The sequence below is a fragment of the Notechis scutatus genome, chromosome 4 (genome assembly GCF_049901735.1).
Source record: "Notechis scutatus isolate UNSWTSFEM ecotype Mainland chromosome 4, rNotScu1.2, whole genome shotgun sequence".
NCBI lineage: Eukaryota > Metazoa > Chordata > Lepidosauria > Squamata > Elapidae > Notechis > Notechis scutatus.
In genome coordinates this window covers 108,791,807-108,817,443 of record NC_142012.1, presented here as the reverse complement: position 1 = coordinate 108,817,443, position 25,637 = coordinate 108,791,807, and the positions used below count along the sequence as shown (strand labels likewise).

The window sequence follows — 25,637 nt, the reverse complement described above, 5'->3', positions numbered from 1 at the left end:
GGGGAGCTATGGTCAGCAAGAAGATTAGGTTGCGTTAGAAACAGGTTATCATAGCAAACAGGTTATTGTAGCAAACAAGATCAGCAATAACATAACTAAGCCTTGCCCAATGGGGTGCCCCCTAAAGAGGTTGGTCTACAGTTCCAAACATGATACAGCTTTTTGGTTGGAAAGATCTTATTAGCCCTTTTTAGGCTGTATTGTTAATACTTGAACTATTATTCTTTTCTTGAACCTGAAACCTAGGTCTTTAAAGACATGTGCACAAACAATCTTCCATCCAACCAATACATATACCATATACATTTTGTTCAGGCAACATCCATTTCTGGAAATCTTGAAAAATGACTCCCTCAATAAAATTGTTCAATTCCATTAATTCTAATCAAGTTAATGCCTATGAATGGAGGGAACAGATGTTTTGTCTGGAAAGCACCGGTTTTTGTGATAGAATAGTTTGCTTCAAAGTCTATCTGACATTTTAATTAGTACTAGAAATCATAGTTCAATCATATAAGAAACAAAAGACTACAATACAGGGCTAAACTTTCAAAAAACATCTAGTCCTTCAAGAGCAACCAGCAACACTTCAAACCATCATAAATTTCAATATATTTCTCTAGTCAAATGGATGGTGGTTTACATGCCAGCACAGTATCTCACTGTTGGCAGCAGCACAAGGCTACTAGTTAAACAATGACTGCTCTGCTACCTTTTAAAGACTAGGAATTGGTTTTCTATTTGACCTAATATATTACAGTACGCATAAGTAATGGAATAACAGTTTCAGAACAAAGGATATCTTTGAAATACCCCACATCACAAAAAAATTAATCTTGGAATATGTGAAGAATTATAAGTAATTTTATTACATATTCCACGAGAAAGTAAAATTTGATTACTAAGAACCACAAGATCAAAGTTTGAATGTACCAGATGTGCCAATTAACAGTTTTATATATAGACTATGTTCTCTATCTATCATCCCAATTAAGTACATCTGATTTAGACTGGAGAGAAGATAGATGATTTATCAGATACCACAATACTTGTGATACGTCAAAGGACACAAAAGTTTTTGACGTGCAGAACAGCCAGTTGGAAATTTACACACAGAAAACATATCAGCTGAGTGCTGTGTTATGTAATATAAAGCAGAACTGAAGTTAACCATATGAAGTTCAAAGAGAAACATATATAAAATTAGGAAATGGGGTTTTTTGCTTGCAAAAGAAAGAGAAACGTAATCTTCAAAACGAAGCAATGAACATCTATTTCAAACTCCATACCAATTGTTCCTTTGTAATATTTATTCATATCATATCAGAGTTGGGTGGCAAGAGGCAGCAATACTCACCCATCATTCCACATGAGAAGAGTGTGGATCCTTGACTCATCTTCTTTGGAGTGTGCTGAAAACAAACATAAGACCTAATCACACATTTTTACGAATTATGCTGAAATCCAGGCCATGCATTGTAACATCTTCACTGTCCTAATAGCAGACTTGTTGTAAATTCCAGTATACAAGAAAAGCTGAAGTGACAATGACAATCCTGAAACACCTTGTTTTACAATTTTGTAGTTTTTACTCATGGTAGTGGTTCTCCCTTGAACAATATTCAAAACTGCACAAAAGGCTAATCTAAGAAAAATATTAAGTTATAAATCTGTCAACATAGTAATAGAAGATATAAGATTTGTTCCACTTCATTTTTCTTTAGAATTATTATTGCTTATTTAAAGAAATAATATTTTAAATTGTTTTTTTAAAGTATACTATTTCCAGAACATTTCTAAATTGATTTCATAGAGCTGATCTTGTTCTTAGTTGACAAAGTTGAAGCAATAAAAATCAAAATTACTCCATAGAGAATGAAAAATAATCTAAATTGTTTTGTTGTAAATCTTTTAAACTATTCATTTACTATGCCAATATTGTCACCATTGGGCTCTTTATCTAAAAAATGAAAAACTGAGACAGTGTAGGAATCAATAAGAGAAATTTATCCAGTGACTGCAATAATGGTTCTAAAGTTTAACTAGCTGGCACAGTTTTTAATAAATCTTGTGCTGTCCCTTCATATTTTGTTCCTCTTTCCCCCTTCTAAATCATTTAATTTGCCAAAAAAGAGGCAGTTTATTACAGAAGAAAAGACATTTAAATTTATATTATCAACGTTGTATTTGGATACAACATTAATGTTGTTAATAAATTTAATCTTTCATTTATTTATTTTTAGGTTTTTTTTACCCTGACTCATGTAACACAATGTATCTATTGAGAAATAAGTTTTATTGAACTAAATAGATCATGTGCTAAGTAAATTCAAGGTTCATACTGTATGCACTAAAAGTTAAGCTGTCGAGCAAATAAGTTCCACTAAATTAAAAATGTAACATTTCCAGGAATGTTGAAGCACTAGAAAAATACCTTCTTTTTCAAGAGAGAGAGAGAGAGACAGAGAAGTTAGTAGGGGGGAATGAAATATATACAATGTTTATTTCAGCATCCTTTATAGATATAAAGTCACTTTAATTTCATAAAATGCGTAACATATAACTTGGGATCCTGATAAACATATGTTTGTTGTACAAAACGCTAAAGGGGGAGAAGGGGGAAGCAAGGCTCAAAATATATTTATTGCCACATGAGATGTTATTTAATCAATCTCTGTAGCAGTCCCATCCTATATTTACTGACACTCAGCCACATCTGAGTTGCAATTAATGAGGCATGGCTTCGATTACATATGCTAGGACATTATCTAAAACATCTTTCCTTTCTGCTTGATACAAAAGCTGAAATCCTGTCATGCCCCTGTCGGAATCTGATTTAGAGAGGAAGGCCGAGCAGCTGACAGGGAGTGTGAGTGTAACTCCGTTGGCTGTGGAAGAAACTGGGGTCCAGCTGGGCATTGCAGGAGAGAGGTAGAACAAGGGAGAAGGAATTTGGAGCCCATACCCTCTTCATCCTAGAGCACTCAGGGAGGAATGGAGAAGGGAGCAACGTGAGTTGCATGGCTTACAGGGGAGGAAAGGGCCCTGATTCCCTTTATTAGCTGCAGTTGGGAACACAGTATTTAAACAGGGAAGCTGCGCACAGCAAGTTGTTGGGAGCAAATCATGAATTATCTGGTATCATGGAGGCTTATCAGTGTTCCTGGCGTCTTCCCAACTGTGTATGTTTTGCTGTGCTTTCAAGTCTGCAATTCTTTCTCCTGCCCTGTCAAGTTAATTACTGCAGCGTGGTTTGTTTGGATTTTTAGTTACAATTTATATGTACTTTGTCTTCAGCTGAATTTCCCCCACTTAAAGGCTGTTCCTGGGAGAGTTTTTCTCCAGCCGAAGGCAACCTGGACATTGGGGGCAAAGTTGGAGATAATAAAGGGACTCTTCTTGCATATTTGACTGTGTTGCCTTTGTGCCATGCCCCGGGTCATCACAAATCCTTTTTAGAATAAACTGCGAAGGATGGCTAGATAAAGCAAAAGATTAAAGTTTGGAATCTATGAGAAGATAGATAAAATCCAGGGAAATAAGCAGGACACTTTTGCATCAGGGATGCATTTTTCGCTAAGAATATGTTTAGCCATAGAACATAGAATTTTAATTTTAAGTTATTTCTGTCTCTTGCTATTTGAGCATTACACAAGCTGTGGTAGTGCAGTGGTTAGAATGCAGTACTGCAGGCTACTTCTGCTGACTGCCAGTTGCCAGCACTTTGGTAGTTCGATTCTCACTGGCTCAAGGTTGACTCAACCTTCCATCCTTCTGAGGTCAGTAAAATGAGGACCCAGATTGTTGCGGGCAATATGCTGACTCTGTAAACCACTTACACAGGGCTGTAAAGCTCTGTGAAGTGGTATATAAGTCTAAATGACTTGCTAAGTGCTATTGTGTTTGGTGTTTATTTTCTCTATATAGGCTCAGTAATGTGTTATGCAACTTGGAAGCTCTACAGAAGAGTTGCTTCCCAAATACAAACATACCAACATCATATAAAATTTCCCTCTTTCCCATCCCCTGGGAGATCTTCTTAAAGCACAGCTGTGATTTGAACAGTTCTATCTTTTTACCTTCTTTACCACTGAATATTTTACATGTGACAAGCATCTAAGATGAAAATATTTTTATGTTCTTTTTAAAAATGAAATTTGATTTTATTCATCTCTTTTGAGATTGGTCTTTCTAACAAAGATAAGTGCAAACAGATCATTATCTTAGCCAAATACCTCAGGCCCACGGGGCCAGGATAATGCTACAGCATTTATTTGATTTATTTCTCTTTCTCCTTTTCATTTTAAATTTGCCAGAAAAGTAACTCAGATAGTAGGAGCCCTATCTCTCTCACAAAATAGGTTAAGGGAAGGATACCAGATGAGGCATACACATACCAGAAGACACACCAACTCAGGAGGTGTAGCTGGGTTGTCTGGATCTAAAGGGCTTCTGGAAAAGGAAACTGAAACTGCCTCCCTTTTACATCTTACAGGTTCGACTCTTATTTCATAAATCTTGCATACTAACAATTTTTCAAATCCTATCTTTATTATTTAATATAGTTGTAACATTTTGACAAAAATATTTTCCAATATTGAAATAAGTTTCTCAATTCATTTGTCTTTAGTTTCTTTTCTGATCTGGTATAAGTATTTCAAAATTTGTTTCATAACTTAATAACCATGTTATTAAGCATTATTTAAAATTAACACAGTAGGGTATTTTCCATAATCATTTTTCACTACATTGAAAAACTGCTATCCTTTAAATTTTATAGTATATTATAAAGAAAAACAACAAAACAACAACAAAAAGTCTGGGTTTTTCCTTTTTTTTTTTTTTTCATTTTTTCTGGCCCTTACTTTGAAAATCTACATTTATCACTTATTCATAAGGCAAAGCTTAGTTCCAAGAACAAGATGAAAATGAGGAAGTGAGACATTTTAAGATAGACATTTATGTCTGTCTTAACTGCAATTTCATTTCATAATGATTAAACTGTTTACCAAAATCAGGAAGTAAAGGAATATGTTATTCATCATTTACAATACTTCTCTTACAATAAGGAAAAAAATATTTTCTCAATTTCCACTCAGATAAATTGATCCATATACTTTGTGAACAGTAAAATGTTTTTCTGTTGATCTACACCTGTTTTGCAAAAGTTTCCTTGGTTGCCAGGATATATTAAATTTACTACTATGTTAAAACATGCAAAACACTTACTATTCATCAAAATATGGTGTCTCTAAAAAAAAGAAGCCAAATGAAAAATTGGCATTAAATCCCTATTTTGATGCTGAGAATAAGGGGGGGGGGTATGTGTATACACAACTACATACAAGAGATTAATTATTATGTGAGAACACAAACAATGAAGGAGACAGAATATACACAGAGTTATTGTGGAATTGAAATTATTTGGTGAAAGGTGAAGTGGATGTCCTCTAGAGATCTAATGATGTTGATTTTGATATTTTGAAAACCAGTCCATATTAATAAATAGTAGAAGTGATTTAAATTTAAAATTGGGATGTATTTTATTATTTTTAAAATAGGCTGATTTTTTTACCACATCAGTTTTAGGGAGTCCCCATTTAATAATGATAATTGGACCAAAATTTTCATGATTAACCAATGTAGTCATGAAGTTAGCTACAGATTACAATCCCAGAAGTCCTCCTTGCCATCATTAAGCAATGTTTGTGGGTTGTTAAGTCAGGCATTCCATGCAACTTCCTGCCAACTGCCCACAACCAAAGTCATGCAGAAGTAATCAGGAAACTGCTGTTGACTTGCAAGCAGGCCAGCAAGAAGATAAATGGCTACTCTTGGGTAGGGTGCAAAAAGGGTGTGCAAAGGGACAGTGCAGTGTGGCAGAGGGTGTGTGAAAATGTGGGGGGAGCCAATGCAACATGAACACAGTGTTTTGGAGGCTTAGAGTGGCTGTTGAGACTTACCCAAGCAACCTGTGACCTTTCCTATCAGCTTGTCCTCTGACTTGGCTTGGTTGGCACAGAAGGTCACAAATGATGAACATGTGACCTTGGGACACTGTAGCCATCTTGTAAGCTGGTTGCCAAGTGCCCAGAAAATGATCACGTGACTGCAGGGGTGCTATGACAGCTGGAAGCTCAAGGACCAGCTGTAACTATGCATTTGTTATTGGGGTCTACCTGTAACTGTTCTGAAAACCCATCACAGCAGCCTTGGTTTTCTGCAAATCTCTCCTTGCTGCTTTGCACGTGAAGAAATAAATTACAAGGGTCTCTTCATAATTTTTACCATAAATGTCAGTTTCCTGCTTCAGCATAATTAAAAGGAAACATATTACAGTTTGCACATATCTTGTTAACCACTGTATCAAAATTGCAACGTGATCCTAATTAATGTCTTATTTGATAACTAATTATAATTTGAACAAACTATGATTTCTGGCATCTTCCATGTGTAACAGAAACTTTAATTTATTACAACATGAAACATTTGCAGATGAAAGGAAAGACGGGGATGTGGAATGGGTGACATTTAAGGCAACATTTGTACATGTTTATCTTTTCTCTATTTTTTTTCTTCAATGCCATAACTCACAAATTGCTTTTAGATTTCAATGGTGAAGTTGCAGACTATTCCTTGGGAAGCCTCAGTCACCATAGCTTGCCCCTGAAAGCACCAGCAAGCATTCCAAGGCATTCCAGGACAGTTTTATGAACACAGTGCTGTGTTCAGAAAGAAGGAAAAAAAGGAGGAAAGTAGGAAAGGTTTGCTGGAAAAGTTGGCTCTGAAAAGAAGGCAACAATGGATGAAAGGTTGGTGAAAGGAAGCTGGGCAAACAAAAAAAGGCTGGACTGGGCTGGGCAGCAAATGTATGCTTGTTGGCATTTGCTGGCCAGGGAGCCATGTGGGGCTGGAAGAGAAGGAAGGTGTGTGAATGAATGTTTGCTGGGGTGGGCTTCCCAGGATATAGCAAGCAGCTCTAAAGCCACATAATTCTGGGGCTGCTTGCTGCTCCACAAGGTAGAGTATAGGATGGCCAAATGGGCATAGATGGGGAGGAAATTGGAAAGGAGGAGGAGATGGAGGTAGTCCAGACCTTATTGAGACTCAGTGTTCAGGGACCAAACCCACAATGGCTTGGAGGTAGTCACTTAACAATCCATGATTCTTGGTTAATTGCCCAATGGGAAATGCCGGGATTGCTAGTGTAAATCGGTGCCATTATATAATGTCTCATTTTATGACCACATCAATTTATGGCAGCAATCCCAGTCCCAGTTATGGCTGTAAGTTGAGGACTACCTATACGGGCAAGGCAATATCGTTTTCTAAATGTGATATTGGGCATACAATAAAACTCTTCTTGTTCGCTTATTATTATGTTCACATTGGCTTAGAGCCACACAATCAATATAGTTCCACATGCTGCAGTCTAAAATGGGAGCAGAACCCTGTAATCTGAAAGACACAAATGCTAGTGTATAAGCTAAGCCATCAGGGTGACATGAACTCTTACCAGTTCAGTCCTGCATGATAGAGAATCAGCACCTTTGTTTTCCAGAGTTGTAGTAGTTAAGATCATCACCATGGTAACAAAGTCATGAACTCAGGTCCATTCCAGTAGAGGTAAAGGTCACAATTGGCCATATTAGGCAGAATCTCCCATTCAGTGCATTTTTCCAGATGAAAGGATCAATAGCACCAATTCCCATCTGTTTTGTCGACTGGACAGCTTGACAAAAAGTAGTCCAAAATATTCACTTTCTAGAAGGAGAGAGAGAGGGAGGGGGAAAGATAAAATACAAATACTCTGTAGTTATTCTTCAATTCCACAAATCATTGCACAAACTTTATATCTTTTGTGGGAAGTTTGCCCTTGCTCTTGCAATAAATCTGACAAGACCTTGCATTTCTCATGTGTACCAGAGAAGAACACAGTGACCATACGATTAAATTATACCTGCAGGAAGAACAGACAAGCCCTTTCCTTCCTACTTGAACTCTGCAGTTGCAAGAGACATACTGTTAATTAAGGAGGACAGTAAGTAAATGGGGAGCAGTACAGTCCTGGAAACAATCAGCTAAGCAATCAGTGAAGTAACAAGAAAAGAAAGCTGAGTATGTTGGCAGCACAGAAGGAAAAGTCACAGGCAGAAGCTAAATAATTCCAAGTTACCTCTAAATCCTAACTTTTAAATGAGCAGTAAACAAGTAAATTTTGAATTTCTATCTATCTTTCTATATCTATCATCTATCTATCTATCTATCTATCTATCTATCTATCTATCTATCTATCTATCTATCTATCTATCTATCTATCTACCTATCTACCTATCTACCTACCTACCTACCTACCTACACATATATACACCCAACACCATGCAGGACGTTTGGCATTTGCCAGAGAACACCAAGATTGGCAAATTCGCCACTGGCACCCTGTGCTCTTCACAGATGAAAGCAGGTTCACACTGAGCACATCTGATAGACGTGACAGGGTCTGGAGACTCATGGAGAACGTTCTGCTGCCTGCAACATCCTCCAGCATGACCGGTTTGGCAGTGGGTCAGTAATGGTGTGGGGTGGCATTTCTTTAGGGGGCCGCAAAGCCCTCCGTGTGCTCGCCAGAGGTAGCCTGACTGCCATTAGGTACCGAGATGAGATCCTCAGACCCCTTGTGAGACCATATGCTGGTGCGGTTGGCCCTGGGTTCCTCCTAATGCAAGACAATTCTAGACCTCATGTGGCTGGAGTGTGTCAGCAGTTTCTGCAAGACGAAGGCATTGATGCTATGGACTGGCCCTCCCGTTTCCCAGACCTGAATCCAATTGAGCACATCTGGGACATCACGTATCACTCCATCCACCAACGCCACGTTGCATCACAGACTGTCCAGGAGTTGGGGGATGCTTTAGTCCAGGTGTGGGAGGAGATCCCTCAGGAAACCATCCACCACCTCATCAGGAGCATGCCCAGGTGTTGTAGGGAGGTCATACAGGCACGTGTTGGCCACACACACTACTAAGCCTCATTTTGACTTGTTTTAAGGACATTACATCAAAGTTGGATCAGCCTGTAGTGTTTTTTTCCACTTTAATTTTGAGTGTAACTCCAAATCCAGACCTTCATGGGTTGCTAAATTTGATTTCCATTGATAATTTTTGTGTACTTTTGTTGTCAGCACATTCAACTATGTAATGAACAAAGTATTTAATGAGAATATTTCATTCATTCAGATCTAGGATGTCTTATTTTTGTGTTCCCTTTATTTTTTTGAGCAGTGTATATACACATACCCTTTAGAAATCAGATTCTATTGAAACATGAAATACAGTCATTACAAATGGCTCCAGCTATAGGAAATAGTCTCCCCCCATAGACCAAGGGCCCTGCTATGAAAGACACCTGTATGAAGATGTGCTTCTACAGATAAGCAGATATTTGTGTCCCAACTCAACCCAAGGGAAATAAAACATTTTTGTGTTGTAGTATATACTAAAGAGAATATATTTTACTTGACATGTCTTGGATTATTAGTTGATACTGAATTGACATACTAACATATAAATATTATTCACTGTCCATCTTGAATACATAGCGGAAAGAGGAAGCTTGAGAGTTCACAAAGTTGAAACTGTAGGGAATTTAAAGCATTGACTTTAGAGATCAGCAATACTGACATGCATTAGGGAGATTTCTACAATACCGATTTATGGGTAGAAGTTTTACAGTGAGAAATAAGATACAGAGAGAGATAAGATACAGAGAGAGATACAGTTAGGATAAAAAGGAATTTCCTGACTTTGGGAGCTATTAAGGAGTGAAACATCCTCCTCCTGAAGCGGTGGGTGCTCCATCAGCAGAGCTTTTGATAAAAGATTGGATATCTAATTGTATGGAATAGTATGTGGATTCCTGCACTGGACAGGAGATTGTCTAGAAGAGTCATCCAGAACAACTTCCAAGCCTGTGCTTTCATGATCTACATCACCGTAGTACTGGCTTGGTTCTTACTCAAAACAATAACATAGCTTGCTTTGTGTTATACAAAAGCACCCCTAGGATAAATGTTGTCCTTTATTTAATGGCAACAAACTATTTGAAGCTATAGTTAGTCATTTACAAATCCTAACTTATTTTAACTATAGCTTGTCATTGCATCTGAATTCAAAATTCTGAACTTTTGTTTTTGAACTTGGGTCTTCTTGGCAGAACAAATGAGAATTGGCCAAACAAGCTGTGGTTACTTCACTTTACCAGCTTGCTTAAAAAGCTAAAACATACATATAATCTGACAATATTATACTTCAACCCTGTCACACATATCTACATATTTAATCAAGATCCAGCAGGATGATTCTCCTTTGGAATGAAATTAGAAGTTGAATAACTATTCATGAATTTGTTTACACATGATCCAATTTACTCTTTTTCTTTTTTCAATTTATGTCATGTTCTGGATGCCTTCAAATCCTGTCTAACTGAAATTTCAAACAACTAAAATACAGTTATATGAACTGTAAAATAGAATAGGACAGCAGTCAGATAGCCAAGAAAATATTTTTTTCAGCATGTGGTTGATCCAGCAGCTAAATACTTAAATAAAAAATGAACAGATTACAAACAAGATTAATTTGAAAATAATTTTCCAAAATAATTCTATAATCCTGTTTAAAATGCTGCTTTTTGCCAATACAAAGAAAAGGGAGAATGTCATCAGCTAAAACACACTAAACATTTATTCTCTACGATGCAATTAAATTCAAGCAGTCTTATATAATGATTTGGAATGTAATTATTAGTATTAGAACTCAGTAAGAGCCAAAATTAATTCTCCTCTCAGTTTATAAATCAAATTCTTCTTGTTTATTTGTATTTGAACGCACAAGTAAGTGCCATTATGAATATTCACTTAAAAAATCAGCCGGATAATAAAGAAAAATTATCTACTCTTTGTTTGGTCAGAACTAGGTTCACCTAGACAACTATGAAAGGCATAAAATCAATATATTTTCTCAGTATTTATTATAGCAAAAATGAAATATGATGGAGCTTGATCTTTGTGAGTATCATCAAATACAGTTTGCTGTTTGCTTCCTCATTAATCAGAGAACAACCTAATGACATTAAGGAATCATGAAAACAACAAGGTATAAAATATTCTCTTTGCTGTGGAAGATATTCTTCACTGTGTTTCATTAATGGCTCAAAAACCCAACACATAAAATGTTCATTGTACAGCTCACCTTCTCCTTTTTATTTATTCTAGTCTAAACATAATGGTTTCTGATCTAGACTGAGACTACCACTCAGGGGAAGAGGCGGCCTAATTCTTTCCCCCAACTTTTGGTTGAAAACATTTCATATCTTTATAATTCATGTATGAGTGCTGGGATTTTTTTTAAGTACTTTAAAATTGACTCTGAAATCTTATGACTCATGCATTTTGACACTCTCATACAAATAATCCTTTGTTCATATTATTCTTCTATTCATTAAACATGAGTCAACTGAACATTTAAAAATGTATCTCAAATATCATTGACTGGCGCTGATGGTTGATATGGGTTGCTGCCAGCATCCTAGGTATCAACCAAGTATCTTCTTAAAATGTACATTCCAAGTAGCACAGGTTTTTTTTGCAGTTCTGCTGGTGTTATTGCAGGAAGCTGTAATTTCTTGATGTATTTTGTAAAATCCTTGGACATGGTACCTAGTACTCCAATAACAATGGGTATCACTGTTACATGTTTCATCCATAATTGCGTAGTTTCGATGGCTAGGTCGCAATATTTGTGATTTTTTTCTCAGTTCTTTTACCTTGACTCTGGCATCTTCCGGTACAGCGGTATCAATAAACTGTACACTTCGTTCCTGACAACTGTGTTTTCTGGCGTGTTGTGTTCCAAATAATGATCCATCTGTATTCAAAAGTCCCACAAGATCTTCACCTTCTCATTTTCGACCACTTTTTCCACTTTATGTTCCCATGACTTTTCAGATGCGGGTAAGTCGTACTTTTTACATAATGACTAGGTTTTTTTTGTTTTTGTGTTGTTTTTATTGTTATTGTTATTATTAACTATTATGGTCTCATAGTCAGCTAGATGTTTAGACTGGGTTCGACATTTTTATCCACCAGTCAAGTCTGTCCCAAGGACCTGGGATAGGTTGATGTTGTTGTTAAAGGTATTATTATTATTATATACTGAACCATATAAACACAAGAACAGCACGAAATATTATTGGGAGGTATTATTGTGTAAGGTTTTAAGACCCAATGTGATGTACAAGTTAAAATGATGAATTAGGTGCAGGGAGACTCTGGTTCTAGTTCTCCATTAGACATGGAAGTAAATTGAAAAACTTTGGACCAGTAAATTCTTTCTCAACCCTATACTGGGAATCAATCAAAACCTATCTATCAATTTCCATGGGATCAATATTATAGACTGCACTCTATATCTTACAGGGAAGAGACATTGTTTCTCCAGTAGACTGATTTGATCTGATAAAAATATACAGTTATATAACACTCATACGCTTTCTTTTTTCCAATTTAAACACCCCCTTCCATTGCAATGTTGCATTATATAGAAGCTACTCTACTCATTGTCTGCAGCTTTACCAGCTCTATCATATATTTTTTTGAAGTCTAATTAACATCATTGCAACCCAATGAGGAAAGTAGGAAAGAGGAAAGTAATGAGCTGAAAATGAGTTGAAATGGCTAACAGTCATTTCTGGGAAATTCAATCTCTGAGAACTAGAACAGGTCTAGGTATATTTTCAGACTGCCTACTTGTTCTTAAAGAATAGGCACCTTTCATATCTTACATGTCTCAGAGAGTTAACACAAAGAACAAGGGTTAGAGACCATCTTTTTTCAAGCAGAAACACTTCAGACTGATTAAGAATTCCTTTGAATGTTACAGAAACAGTAATTAGCTATGCTTCCTTCATGTGTGTCTCAGTATCCCGCTGTACAATCAATTCTTGATTATAATCTGAATTGGACCAAATAACGAATGATGAATTGGTCTTTAAAATCTTACAAAATTTCATTGAACTTCAATACATGAAGTGATAGTTGCCTGGTAGCAACTACTTGCATCACCAATGATAGTGCAAAATAGACAGAAAGGAATATCCGGATAATAGGGAAAAAACTCTACTAATTTTTATTTAAACAGGAAAAAATAGTTAGAGATACATATGCAAGACCTTAGAAGCCCAAAAAGTACAAATATTACTGCCTCGTGAGACAAAAACAAAAGAATGAAAATAGAGAAAAAACATATAAAAAGTAGAAAGATAAAAAAGTATGAGAGATTAGAGCTAAGCAAAGTGAAAAATAGAATTATTAGCAACATGCAGATATTGCCAAATAAAATTATCTTGGTAACTTACATTTACCGAAGATAAAAGCCTGTACCTATAATTCATAAAAAAGCTACCAGTAAAAATCTTATGAAAATGAGAATATTCTGAAAAATAATTACTGATATACAATGTTTTATTCTGTATTAATTATTTAGGAATATCACTACTGCCTATTTTATTTTCTTTGAAGGCTTTTTTGAAGGGTTCTCTTAAAACTGCCTTTTGTGGGAAAAAAAAAGAGTAGACAACACAAATGTTGACCACTACACTTAACATATAATCAAGACACTTTTTCATATTAAGAAGCACTATGAATGGAAGAATTATGCTATAATTAAAGACAATTCATAGTTGTTGTTAAAAACACATGTGGAAAATTGTATCTGGTCTTTGTAGCTCATGCCAGCAAAACCACTAGGGAGGATGCTGTGAGCTATAGTGGCATCAGGACATTTCTTCCATTCTATCATTGCCCTGCACAAACCAATTAAAGTAAAACTAGGAAAAGGTGGGTCAACAGAAGAAAGAATAGTAGATTTTTCTACTGTTTTGTTCCAATTGTCACTCCTGAAGTTATAAATATAAATGCTACATCAGACATAAAGCCTGATATTGCCAAAGCCCCGTTTAACATGAATGTTTATACTACCGTTTTGCCAATATTCAAATTTCTTTTCTACCCAGCACTTTTATTTTTGGAAAAAGAGTGCAGTTCAGTGCATATTCAGTGCTGCCTAACTTCATATTTGTACATATCAGAAAGGTTCATCATTAGGAGGGGGCAGCTCCACATGTTTGGTGGCCAATATCTCCTGTAGCAAGATAGAGGCGATGGGAAAGTGACCTGTGTAAGACCTCTTGCTTGACCTCATTCCTACATGCTAAAGCTACCAAGCTAGTGACCCCAAAGAGTCCTGAACCTTGACACAAAACCAAGAAAGTTGGGTTTCTGATTGGTTAAACTCACAAAAGCAGAAATATACACAAACTAGTGTTACTAAGCCAGCGACCTTCCAGTGCCCTCTCCCATGACATTTTATTGACAAGCAAAGGGTCCTGAATCATTCACCTCCCAGAGCATCCAGAACATTAATCTAGCCAGCCAGTGGAATTGACTTAGTTATATCATACAAGTGTGTGACTTCACCTTAGAACTGTTAACTAGCAAAGCAAAAGGGCTAATAATTGAAATTATTGAAAGTACAGCAGCTAATAATTGATAGCATACCAGCAGAATTTGAAACAAATCATGTACCAATGCCAAGTAATTAAAGGAGATCTGAGCAACTGAATCTCATAAGCCAATATTATGGAAGCTTCCTGGGAGGGGGGAAATGAATGGGAAGGAGGAAGAAAAACAGGAGGTTCTGCTCAACTGGCAGACATAAAAATGAACCCCTCGCCCTTCTTTTCACTTGTCATTCTCACAATAAAGCAAGAACCAAGACTAAAACAAAAGACAGGAAGAATATTTGGGTAAGGAGCAGTTTTATAGAATCACCATCCTGATCCTGGTCCAGTCTAAATGTGCTGGATTACAACTCCCATCATTATCAGCTACTATCAGCTATCTGTACCATTCCACTTCAGGAATACTGAAACTGTAGTCCTCTAGATATTGATGAAATAGAGCTTCTAGAGCTTTTCACTGTTGACATTCCAGCTTGGCTTACTGGAAATTGTAACTCTTCTAGGTGGCTATGCATTAGGGATCACATTGTTAGGTAAAGTATTGCAGCAGCAACTGCTTTTGGTTGAATGAATTTAATTTTATTAAAAATTATTATTTTTATTAAAAAGACTGACAATTAGTTAATGCCATCTTTCAAGACAGCTGTTTTCTGCAAAATGAATTGTTTTTATCAGCACTTGGCTTGTACTGGGAGTAGAGAAGCAATTAAATTCTGAAAAGGGGCAGAGCGCTGTTTTCTTACACTGATAAAAACAGTAAGTACTCTAGGGAGTTTTCTTGACATTGTTAATAATTAATGAAATATCATAAGCAAGAAACTTATGAGAAAGGAATGTTAGATGAATATATTCATCAAAAATTCAAGAGTTATTTACTCATGTAGCAGGATATATAGCAGTTCCATTTTCATTTTTTCCCTTCAAATGAGAGCAAAGCAGGCAAACATTTTTTAAAAAAAACCAAACTCTTATTCTGCTGTATCTCAATACATTAATTTCATCTCAGCTGCAAACATTTATATAACTGTGGCATTTAAATAGTCAGTGGGCACAAGGCAACCTAAGTGCTATAAGCATATATATACATGGAAGTCTACCATTTATTTCAATTATAGGTCTTATCAACCTAGATAACATGACCAAGACAAAAGGATTCCAGTTCTGAAGATCTGAAAGATACCAGTTAACCAATCACTGATATATAAGAATATATGAATTTGCACATTATTGTGTGAGTGATATACCACCTTGATCTCCAGCTAAGGTCCACTGAAGTCCTTTCATAAAAAAACAATGATTTAAGACATATAGAAATCATGCATTCTACCACTGTGTTAAGTTCTTTCAGCCTGTATTTCACTTTTTTTCTTTCAGCAGAAAAAGAATGCTTAAAAGACACGTGGAAATATTTATCACTAAGTTAAATATAAGCTATAACTACTCATTACATTCATATGCCACCCATATGAGTCACTTTTGATGACATGGCAGCTATATAGATTTAATAAATAAAATAAGTTCTGCACTAAACCACCATACCAATAAGCAGTATGGCATCTTAAAACTCACTTCCATACTCTTGTGCAGCAATTAAATGTTAAGTCAAAGTTATCTAGAATCAAAACAAATTTTCACTAAGGATAATTATATTTTCCTTAAAGTAATGATTAATGCCTTTGCAGAAACTCAAAAGATTTACAATGATAGTGCAAGTACAGGCAAAATACATCTTAAAAGTATATCCTGTTACATAGTTGAACCTATATAAATATGTGGGAAGAGTGTAAAGAAACATATTTGTTTTCTTCAACCTAAATTGAAGTGTTATTTAAATGCACATTTGACTTTTCAAAGAAATAACTGCAGGCCTAGTTCTTTAGTTTTCAGATTCTTGGGGAAAGAGAAGTTAATCTCTTTGTCCCTGGGAAAAAGTGATCTTGATGCCCTTCCAAAAACTTTTTCAAGAACTTAATTAGCCTTCCATTTTCTACACTGCAATCCTATGATTTGATATTACATTAGTCCAAAACTATGTCAAGTTTTGCCATAGTGCAAAGTAATTAAACAAGGAACAGGCAATTTTATTATAAAATATACATGCTGCTTGAAAAATGGGCTCATGCTTATATTGGCTGCATCAATATGTCACAAAAGCTCAGGTTTATAAACATTTTATTAAAAGATATGATTTATATACCTTTTCCAAAAGTTTAATGCTACATACATAGCAATCCTTCACTTTATACTAACACTCCATCATTGTCAACAGGTTGGGTGGAGAGAAAATAACTAATGCAAATTCACCCAATGGCCTTCCATGCCTGAAAGGACAGATTCCTCTTCATCAAAAAGCTAAACAAAGAAACAAGCAGCTACCACAATTAAAAGTTGGTCTGTTTACAAAATATTTTTGTCCCATGAAGGAAACAAGTGGACATTTTGGAGAAAAACCTATTAATTTTGTGAAACCACCAGATTTAAAAACTTCTATTTGATACCGTATATACTCGAGTGTAAGTCGACCCGAATATAAGCCGAGGCACCTAATTTTACACAAAAAAAACTGGGAAAACTTATTGACTCGAGTATAAGCCGAGGGTGGGAAATGCAGCAGCTACTGGTAAATTTCAAAAATAAAAATAATTAATTTGGGAAACGATCTCACTATCATGAAAGGTTTAATTGATTCACTAACCCAAAAGAAGAAGAAGATGATGACAGTGGGAGGCAGGAGTCACTCCCCCTGAGTCAGGAGTCGCTACCGCCGGCGCGGCCCCAGTCCCGCGTCGCCTCGGGAAGGGAAAGGCAAAAAGGAAGAGCCGCGGCAGCACTTTGCAACAGCAGCAGCGGCACCGGAGGCTCAGGCTCAGCGGCTCCTGGTTTTGCCCCACCCTTCCCAAGGCAATGCGGGACCAAAGCCGCACTGGCGGCAGCAACTCCCGACAGCCCCAGCCGGACACCTGAGCGGAGATGTAGGGAGAAGGCAAAAGCGACGGAAGATCCTTCAGGGGAAACTGAGGGGGAGACTCACCCTTGGTCCAGATGAGCCCCCTTCCCCACCCCTAAGGAAGCAGAGGCAGCCAGCAAGGGCAGGCAAGCCCCGCTTCACAGACTCTGTCTGTCCTCGCTCCCACCCAAAGCCACAAAGTCCCCCAATCGCGCAGCCCAGAATCGCCCTCCCCTCAGGGGGCAGCAACGACGGCCGGTTTTTCCCGAGACAAGAAGCTCCGCCGTGCAATGAAAGCACCCTGGCTCTAGGCTCAGAAAACAACGCAAGCCGAGGTCGCTTCGGCTCCGCTCGGCTTCTCCAACATCCGGCACCGCCCTGTTCTATGTGCCGGGCCCGGCAAGTCCGAGCAGCCAGCGCATGGAGCAGGACGGCGCCGGACATCGTTGGCTGCCTCTTTCGCAGCACGGGAGGCCTCCCCCGGCTGGCCAGCTGCTCTCCTCCTTCTCTGCCTGTTTGTTCTGTGTGACCGAGGAGGAGGAGACCGGCCGGCTGGTTGGGGGAGGCTTTCTGCGCCGAGGGAGGCGGCTGTTGGTGTCCGGCTTTGCTCCGCTTCTCCGATGGTCCGGCGCGGCCGTTCTTTACTTGGGCAGCCGGGCGCCCGCAACGGCGCCCACAGCGGCAACAGGCAGTTCTGCCCGGGCTCCGCTCAGGTGTCCGGCTGGGGCTGTTGGGAGTTACTGCCGCCGGTGCGGCCCCAGTCCCGCGTCGCCTCGGGAAGGGAAAGGCAAAGCGCTTTTTGCCTTTCCCTTCCCGGCTGGGGCTGTTGGGAGTTGCTGCCGCCGGTGCGGCCCCAGTCCCGCATCGCCTCTGGGTTGGCCCCAGGAGCCCAGGTACGTCCAGCTGCCTCCCACAAACAAGGTGGGGGCGAGAGAAGCTTCCTGCGTGGAGGCGGCCAATCCTACCGTGTCCTAGAAGGGAGTGGGCCCCTAACCTTCAGTCCTTTAGGAGGCGTCCCTCGCCACTGAAGACGCTGAACCCGGAGCCTGCCTGGAGTGGCCTGATGTCCACGGAGCCCTTCCTTTCTCTTTCGCTCAGAAAAGTCCTTGGCAACAGTCTGGCATCTGGATCGGTGCTTCTTTGGGTATCCCTCAGTCGCTGCATTGCCCTGATAAAGCAACTGGCCTGGAACTGCGGGCACCTGCCACCCCTGCTGCCAACAGTTGGACTCTTTCTCTTGTGGATACCCAGCCTTGATAGGGTCTGGGGAGCTGCCAGTGGTGACCAGCAGGGGGCGGTGGCCCTTGGCAGAACACAGCAGGAGTCTTGGGCAGAAGCTGTATCCGTAGAGGCGGAAGGGGCAGCCTTCGCCCCCCCCCCCAACCTTACTGGACCCCTGAGCAGAAACGCTGGCCAAACCGAGACCCGGAAGAGCCAGGGGCAACCTAAACAAAACATTCATCAAAAGGATGAACGAGAGTTAAGACTGTATGGACTATATGGATTCAATCTGGATTGGGATTAAAATGATTCTAGATTTACTAAACCCCAGTTACTTCTTCCTGGCCTGTCCCCTTGTTGGAGCCAACAGTGGTTTATGGTTCACTAAAACTTGGGGTACTTAGTGGGGTGTTCTGCTGAACTGTGACTGAAGCAGGCCAGTTACTTCTGCCCAGAGCATCAAGGAAAGTATCAGGATGCGGCCTAGGACCTGCATTTCAGGGGGCTCCCCTGTCCCTGATTAAAAAGCCAGATCTGAGCTGTGTTCAGACCAGCCTTTGCACCCTCGCCCTCTCTTTGGTGGGAACTACTGGGTTCTCCGAAGAGGGGTGGGGGCTGTTTTTGGCTCTGAATGTTATCACAACTTCACGTGGGTTCTGTCCTCCTTCAGGGCGGTCTGAATCAACCCGCCAGGCCAGAGTTGTAATTTGTTGCCTGGCTTCCCTGCAATCACAACTACCCCACTACTCCAGGGTCAGCTGGAGCAGAGACCTCATCAGGCTGGCCTCTCCCCCCGCCCTGCCCTTCTCAAGAGCCTGGAAGCTCTTCATGTCCTTCATGTGCAGCCTGGAAGAATGAATGACTTCCAAAGCTCTGGGCTCCATCAGGCCCCTGTCAGGCGCAAGTCCCAAATGGGGGTCAGGGTGTCCCTTCTCGGGAGGGGCGTGAGATTGCACAAGAAGCAGGAAAGAATCCCAGAACAGCTCCTGCGTAGTCACGTGTTCCCTTTTCCCCACCCTGGTGCTCCTCTCAGGTTTGCTAAAAACAAAACCACCCGGGTGACCCTCCTGCCTTCTGGAGGGCACAGGCGCCGGCAGAGTCCAGAGGGGAGCGCGGCGACCGTCCGGCTGGCAGGTGGGACTGCGAGCATTTGGGGGACTTGGCTGCCTCAGGACCCGCATCCCCTGCTCTCCTCGAGGGAAGCGCGTCTTTCGCTCTGTGGTGGAGGAACCAGCCGGCAAGGCAACCAGGGGCGCCTCAGGCGTATCAGCGAGAGGGGCGAATTCACGGCTTCGGAAGGCTGGACCGGAGCCCCCTCCCCCCCAGCCCCTCCGGGAAGAGGGGCCGGCCTCCCGGGACCAGCCGCTCCGGCGGAGAGAATTGCTGAGCTGAAGGTGCCCTGCGAAGCCTCGTTCACCAGCCCAGCCGGGAAAGAGGAGCAGCCGCTGCTACGGGAACAGTTTACTGCCATCGCCCTCAAAAGGGGGGCAACCGGAAAGGGAATCCGAGGGCAGCGCTCGTTGCGTGCCGGAGGCGACAAGCCCGGCTCGGGTGGACGTGTTTGCCCAGAGACCCCGGACAAAGCAGCGGCAAAGCTCCGCTGACATCCGCGGGCAGACAGGCGAATGCGGGACCTTCTCCTCCAAGGGCGCCTGGCGCCTTTCTACCCACCCCCGGCCCGTCTCTTTCAAGCGGTGGCGACTGCAGGGCGGGGGTCGTCCTGCGGGGACACCGGTGGGCGCGGAAAGAGGGGCGGGCGGGAGAAGCTCCTCTCCCTGCCCCGCCCGGGGGTCTTCCCCTTCTCCCGGTACAGGGAGCTCCGCGGCGTTGGACGGGCGCCAAAGACGACGCTCGGGCTCGGTCGGAACCGTCCGGCGTGCCCGATCCGATGCTAGTGCAGCGGCTGCGTACAGCTTCGCTCCAGCGGCGGCCTTCCAAGCCGTGGCCTTTCCCTTCCCGAGGCGACGCGGGACTGGGGCCGCACCGGCGGCAGCAACTCCCAACAGCCCCAGCCGGGAAGGGAAAGGCAAAAGCGCTTTGCCTTTCCCTTCCCGAGGCGACGCGGGACTGGGGCCGCACCGGCGGCAGCAACTCCCAACAGCCCCAGCCGGAAGGGAAAGGCAAAAAGCGCTTTGCCTTTCCCTTCCTGAGGCGACGCGGGACTGGGGCCGCACCGGCGGCAGCAACTCCCAACAACCCCAGCCGGACACCTGAGCGGAGCCCGGGTGGAACTGCCTGTTGCCGCCGTGGGCGCCGTTGCGGGCGCCCGGCTGCCCAAGTAAAGAACAGGGCCACACCGGACCATCGGAGAAGCGGAACAAAGCCGGACACCAGCAGCCGCCTCCCTCGGCGCAGAAAGCCTCCCCAACCAGCCGGCCGGTCTCCTCCTCCTCGGTCACACAGAACAAACAGGCAGAGGAGGAGAGCAGCTGGCCAGCCGGGGGAGGCCTCCCATGCTGCGAAAGAGGCAGCCAACGATGTCCGGCACTGGCTGCTCCACGCGCTGGCTGCTCGGACCTACCGGGCCCGGCACATAGAACAGGGCGGTGCCGGATGTTGGAGAAGCCGAGTGGAGCCGAAGCGACCTCGGCTCGCGTTGTTTTCTGAGCCTGCGAGCCTAGAGCCAGGGCGCTTTCATTGCACGGTGGAGCTTCTTGTCTCGGGAAAAACCGGCCGTCGTTGCTGCCCCCTGAGGGGAGGGTGATTCTGGGCTGCGCGATTGGGGGACTTCGTGGCTTTGGGTGGGAGCGAGGATGGACAGAGTCTGTGAAGCGGGGCTTGCCTGCCCTTGCTGGCTGCCTCTGCTTCCTTAGGGGCGGGGAAGGGGGCTCATCTGGACCAAGGGTGAGTCTCCCCCTCAGTTTCCCCTAAAGGATCTTCCGTCGCTTTTGCCTTCTCCCTACATCTTCCCTCTGTTAAAATCCCCACCACCACACACACACACACTTATTTTCGGGCGGATAGATTTCGTGTCTGAGCATTCTCACATGACAGTGGGTCTTTCCCCCCCCCCTAAAAACAGTTTAAAAAAGAAAAAATATATCCTCATGCAAGAACTTTTCTGCTTCCGATTACCCCCATGCTTAAAAGTTGCAAAGGAAACACGGAAGCAGGGAAGCGCCTGCCCAGCTCCGGAGCTCTACACCATTTTTTTTTTCAGAGGGGAATCTGACTCGAGTATAAGCCGAGGGGGATTTTTTCAGCACAAAAAATGGGCTGAAAAACTCGGCTTATACTCGAGTATATACGGTACTTACATTCATATAGACAAGCACATATATAAAACATCATTCTCTTTTGCTTTTACAGATGATGGATTGCTATTTATATTTAACATTGGTAGTAAAAGTGTCATTAATAGACAAAACTTTTAAAATGTTCTGGTTCTGGCCATCTCAACTTATGCACAGTGTAGCAATCCAACTTGGCAGTGCAGTGTGGTCAGGAGTCATACATAACCTCAGAAAGAAAATTTTTGAATGAATTTGAAATCATGAATCTCCTTCCACAGACTCTAGTCCCATGTATGCAAAACTTATATTACAGTCTACTCTCTTTTCCTTAAGCATAATCTTCCATAAGCATAACCTTCCTCCAGCATTCTCAGATACATTACCTTTCTTCTCCTCTCTGGCTTTAATTAGATAACTCTTATGACTATAGTGTAAAGTCCAATGCTTAAGGAACGGCGGGTGCCTCCTAGTTACTAAGGCATTATGATGTAATGGGATGTACCATTCACTTCTCTTTTCTTGCCCAGGAAGCTAATCTTTCAGCCATTTTATTCAAGCTGTATTTTATTGGTCTTTCCTTTGCTGTTCCACTAAGTTATGGGGTCCATTTGAGTTTGGCTTCTGTGTCATGATGCAATCCAGACACTGCAATTTATAAATAATATTTATGCTCAGGACATATTGCAGACCCTAATTGTGGCTTATTAAACAAATAGCTAAACAAATGACATATCAACATCCTCATCCTTTTCTTTATAATGGATGGAAACTGAACAAGGAGAGATTTAACTTGGAAATAAGGAGAAACTTTCTGACAGTGAGAACAATCAACCAATGGAACACCTTGCCCTTGGAAGTTGTGGGAATGCCATCGCTTGAGACTTTCAAGAAGAGATTGGACTGCCATTTGTCAGAAATGGTGCAGGGTCTCCAGCTTGGGCGAGAGTTGGACTAGATGACCTACAAGGTCCCTTCCAACTCTGATTATCTGTTATCTGTTATCTTTTTCCAAGATACTCCTGAGTTATACTAGAAAAAAGACAATCAAGACTGGAATTAAATTCTCACAGATCAGAAAAATACAATCAAATATTACTGATGTATTGATTAAAATTATAGGTTCCATCTATATTTTTTATTTATTCAACTTATATAACTGTCCATCTCACATATGTGACTCTAGGTCAGTTTTAAAACCTCAAGATTAAACAAAATACAAATACAAATAAGAAGCAACATAAAAATGAATATCCTGTAAATTAACTTCAAAAAGTTCAATTTTATATTATGTGGAATTAGTACTTTCATTAAATATTTCAAATAGTTCACTACTTATATAATTTGGGCTAATGGCTAAAAAGGCACCAGGCTAAAAAACAGGAGGCCATGAGTTCTAGTCATACCTTAGCCACAAAAGCCAGCTGAGTGACCTTGGGCCAAGCATTCTCTCTCAGCTTTCCTCATCTCGTAGGGTTGTTGTGGAGAAAATAACAACAGGAAGGTGTGTTGAATATGTTTGGTTGTTTATAAAAATAATAAAAACAGGATACAAATAAATAAAAAAGTTTGCCACATTCAGTTTTTGAAGGGTGGGAGAGATTGTTCCTAGGATATAGTTTGCCATCTGAGTTAAAAGCAAGTTACATAACCCAACACAGTCAAAATTCTCCCCTAAGACAAATTCTCGTGCATTCCATCTCTTTTCTTTCTTTTTAAATATATCTCCACCTATTCCTATACAATGTTTAAAAAACATTGTAGTTTCTTTCCATGCATAGTAAAAGCACTATTGAGATGACGATCACAAACACTGGCAAGAATAATCATACATACTCAATATGTGGAAATTGGAAACTTTGAGCTAATAATTGTTTTTCCATACTCATGAAAAATCCCAAATAGCAAAATAAAATAGAAAGAACCAAAGTTTATCATGCTCTCTACAAGAATTATTAAATACAAATGTTGCTATGGGTTTTCTTTGTATTGTAAAACAAAACAATGACCCATTTCTTATTAAGTGTCTCCAAAATCACTATTATATTCTGACAATTATCTTAATGTGTGGAAACACATAGCAGCTATTTATTTTCTAATCTATTTTGCAGTGTTCAGTACAATGTTTAGCATATCTTTATAATAAACATACACTTGGATTATAATGAAAATAATCCAGTATTAATTCATATTTTATTAGAAACAAATTTAACAATTAAAGGAACATGAAATCAAGCAACTAACTCAAACAATGCAATAACCAAATGATGTGCAGACAAGCAGTAGCTCAGGGTGTCAAATGTATTATGGGGCCTTTTATTTCAACCAATAAAATAAATGCACAAAATGATGCATCTTAACGCACTTAAGCAACAAAGTCAATTCCCTCTTCCATGATTTCTATTAATTAATCTAAAATAATCTGTTTTATAAAGAAAAAATGTCCTTTGTGGGCATCATTTAAGAGTCCCAATGTTTCTAAATACATGTTCCTTCTCAACCAGTGGTTAAGTTTACTCACTATGCTACACCAAACCTTGCTTTAATGAAAGTTTGCTGAATTAACCATAGTTAAGTGGTTCTCAATGTAAGATTATAACTTAGTTTATTATACAGCACTACCTTATATAGTCTGAAATAAAATAAATACCATTATACCATTATGACACTGCAAGCTACTGCTTGTCTGGAGCAGAGGTAGTATTCATCAGGTTCTAACCAGTTCTGGAGAACAAGTAGATGAAATTTTGAGTAGTTCGGAATACCACCTCTGACTGGCCCTGCCTCCATCTATTCTCTGCCTTCCGAGTCCCAGCTGATCGGCTGGATCTCCCTCCCTGCATAGGACAATGGAGCTGGAAAGCAGGTTAGTGGGCTGGGGAGAGAATGGGGATTTTACAGTATCTTTCCCTGGAGTTGGGTGGGAATGGAGATTTTGCAGTATCCTTCCCCTGCCACGCACACCAAGCCACGCCCACAAAACTGGTAGTAAAAAAATTTGAATCCCACCACTGGTCCGGAGGCAGTTACTGAGACAGTTTGGTTAACATAAACCAGGGATGTCAAACTCTCAATGATACATTGTTGTCATGTGACATATCACAACTTTTCCCTCTTGGCTAAACCAGGAGTGGGCGTGGTCAGCATGATGCATTCGGCCCGCGGACCATGAGTTTGACATCCCTGACATAAACTGATAAGCTTCCTTTAAAAAAAGCTTTGTGAACAAATTAGAGACAACTGAAGACGGAAATCTAGTATCATTCTCACTGTAAAGCAAATCTCTTTAAATAATTGCTTGTTCAACAGCATGTCTTCAAACTAAATTCATTATTTCACAACTACTATTAAGTTGGCAGCTGAAGTTCCTTCTCGCATGTCATGAAGGACATCACTTGCAACTCTCCAATGCTTTAAAAATTAAAGTAAACTATAACATTAGTCTATATTAGCCATGCCAAAGAGAATGCAGATATGTCTGTCTGCATTACCATAATCCTAGGCATTATGTTCATTGGCTTGCTGATGAGGGATGATGGGTGTTAGTGTCCAACATTAACCGTTTGACTAAAGCTGATCTATTATTTGGCTTCTTTAAGAAGACAAGTACTGACTAGCCAGTAATAAGATATTTTTACCCACTTGTGGAGAACTGCTGTTCAGTC

At 40.6% G+C, this 25,637-nt stretch overlaps 1 protein-coding gene across 3 annotated transcripts in view; it reads right to left on the bottom strand.

Moving 5' to 3' along the window:
* The window catches only part of FAM53B (family with sequence similarity 53 member B), a 126,569-nt gene that overhangs the window by 80,533 nt on the left and 20,399 nt on the right, over positions 1 to 25,637 (bottom strand). For all 3 annotated transcript variants that reach the window (XM_026669047.2, XM_087964346.1, XM_087964347.1), the window contains exons 3-4: positions 7,517 to 7,764; positions 1,358 to 1,412 (exon numbers count right to left, since the gene is read on the bottom strand). In XM_026669047.2, the coding sequence (XP_026524832.2) occupies positions 1,358 to 1,412; positions 7,517 to 7,588 (127 nt within the window). In that variant the 5' untranslated portion in view covers positions 7,589 to 7,764. The remainder of the gene's footprint in view (positions 1 to 1,357; positions 1,413 to 7,516; positions 7,765 to 25,637) is intronic.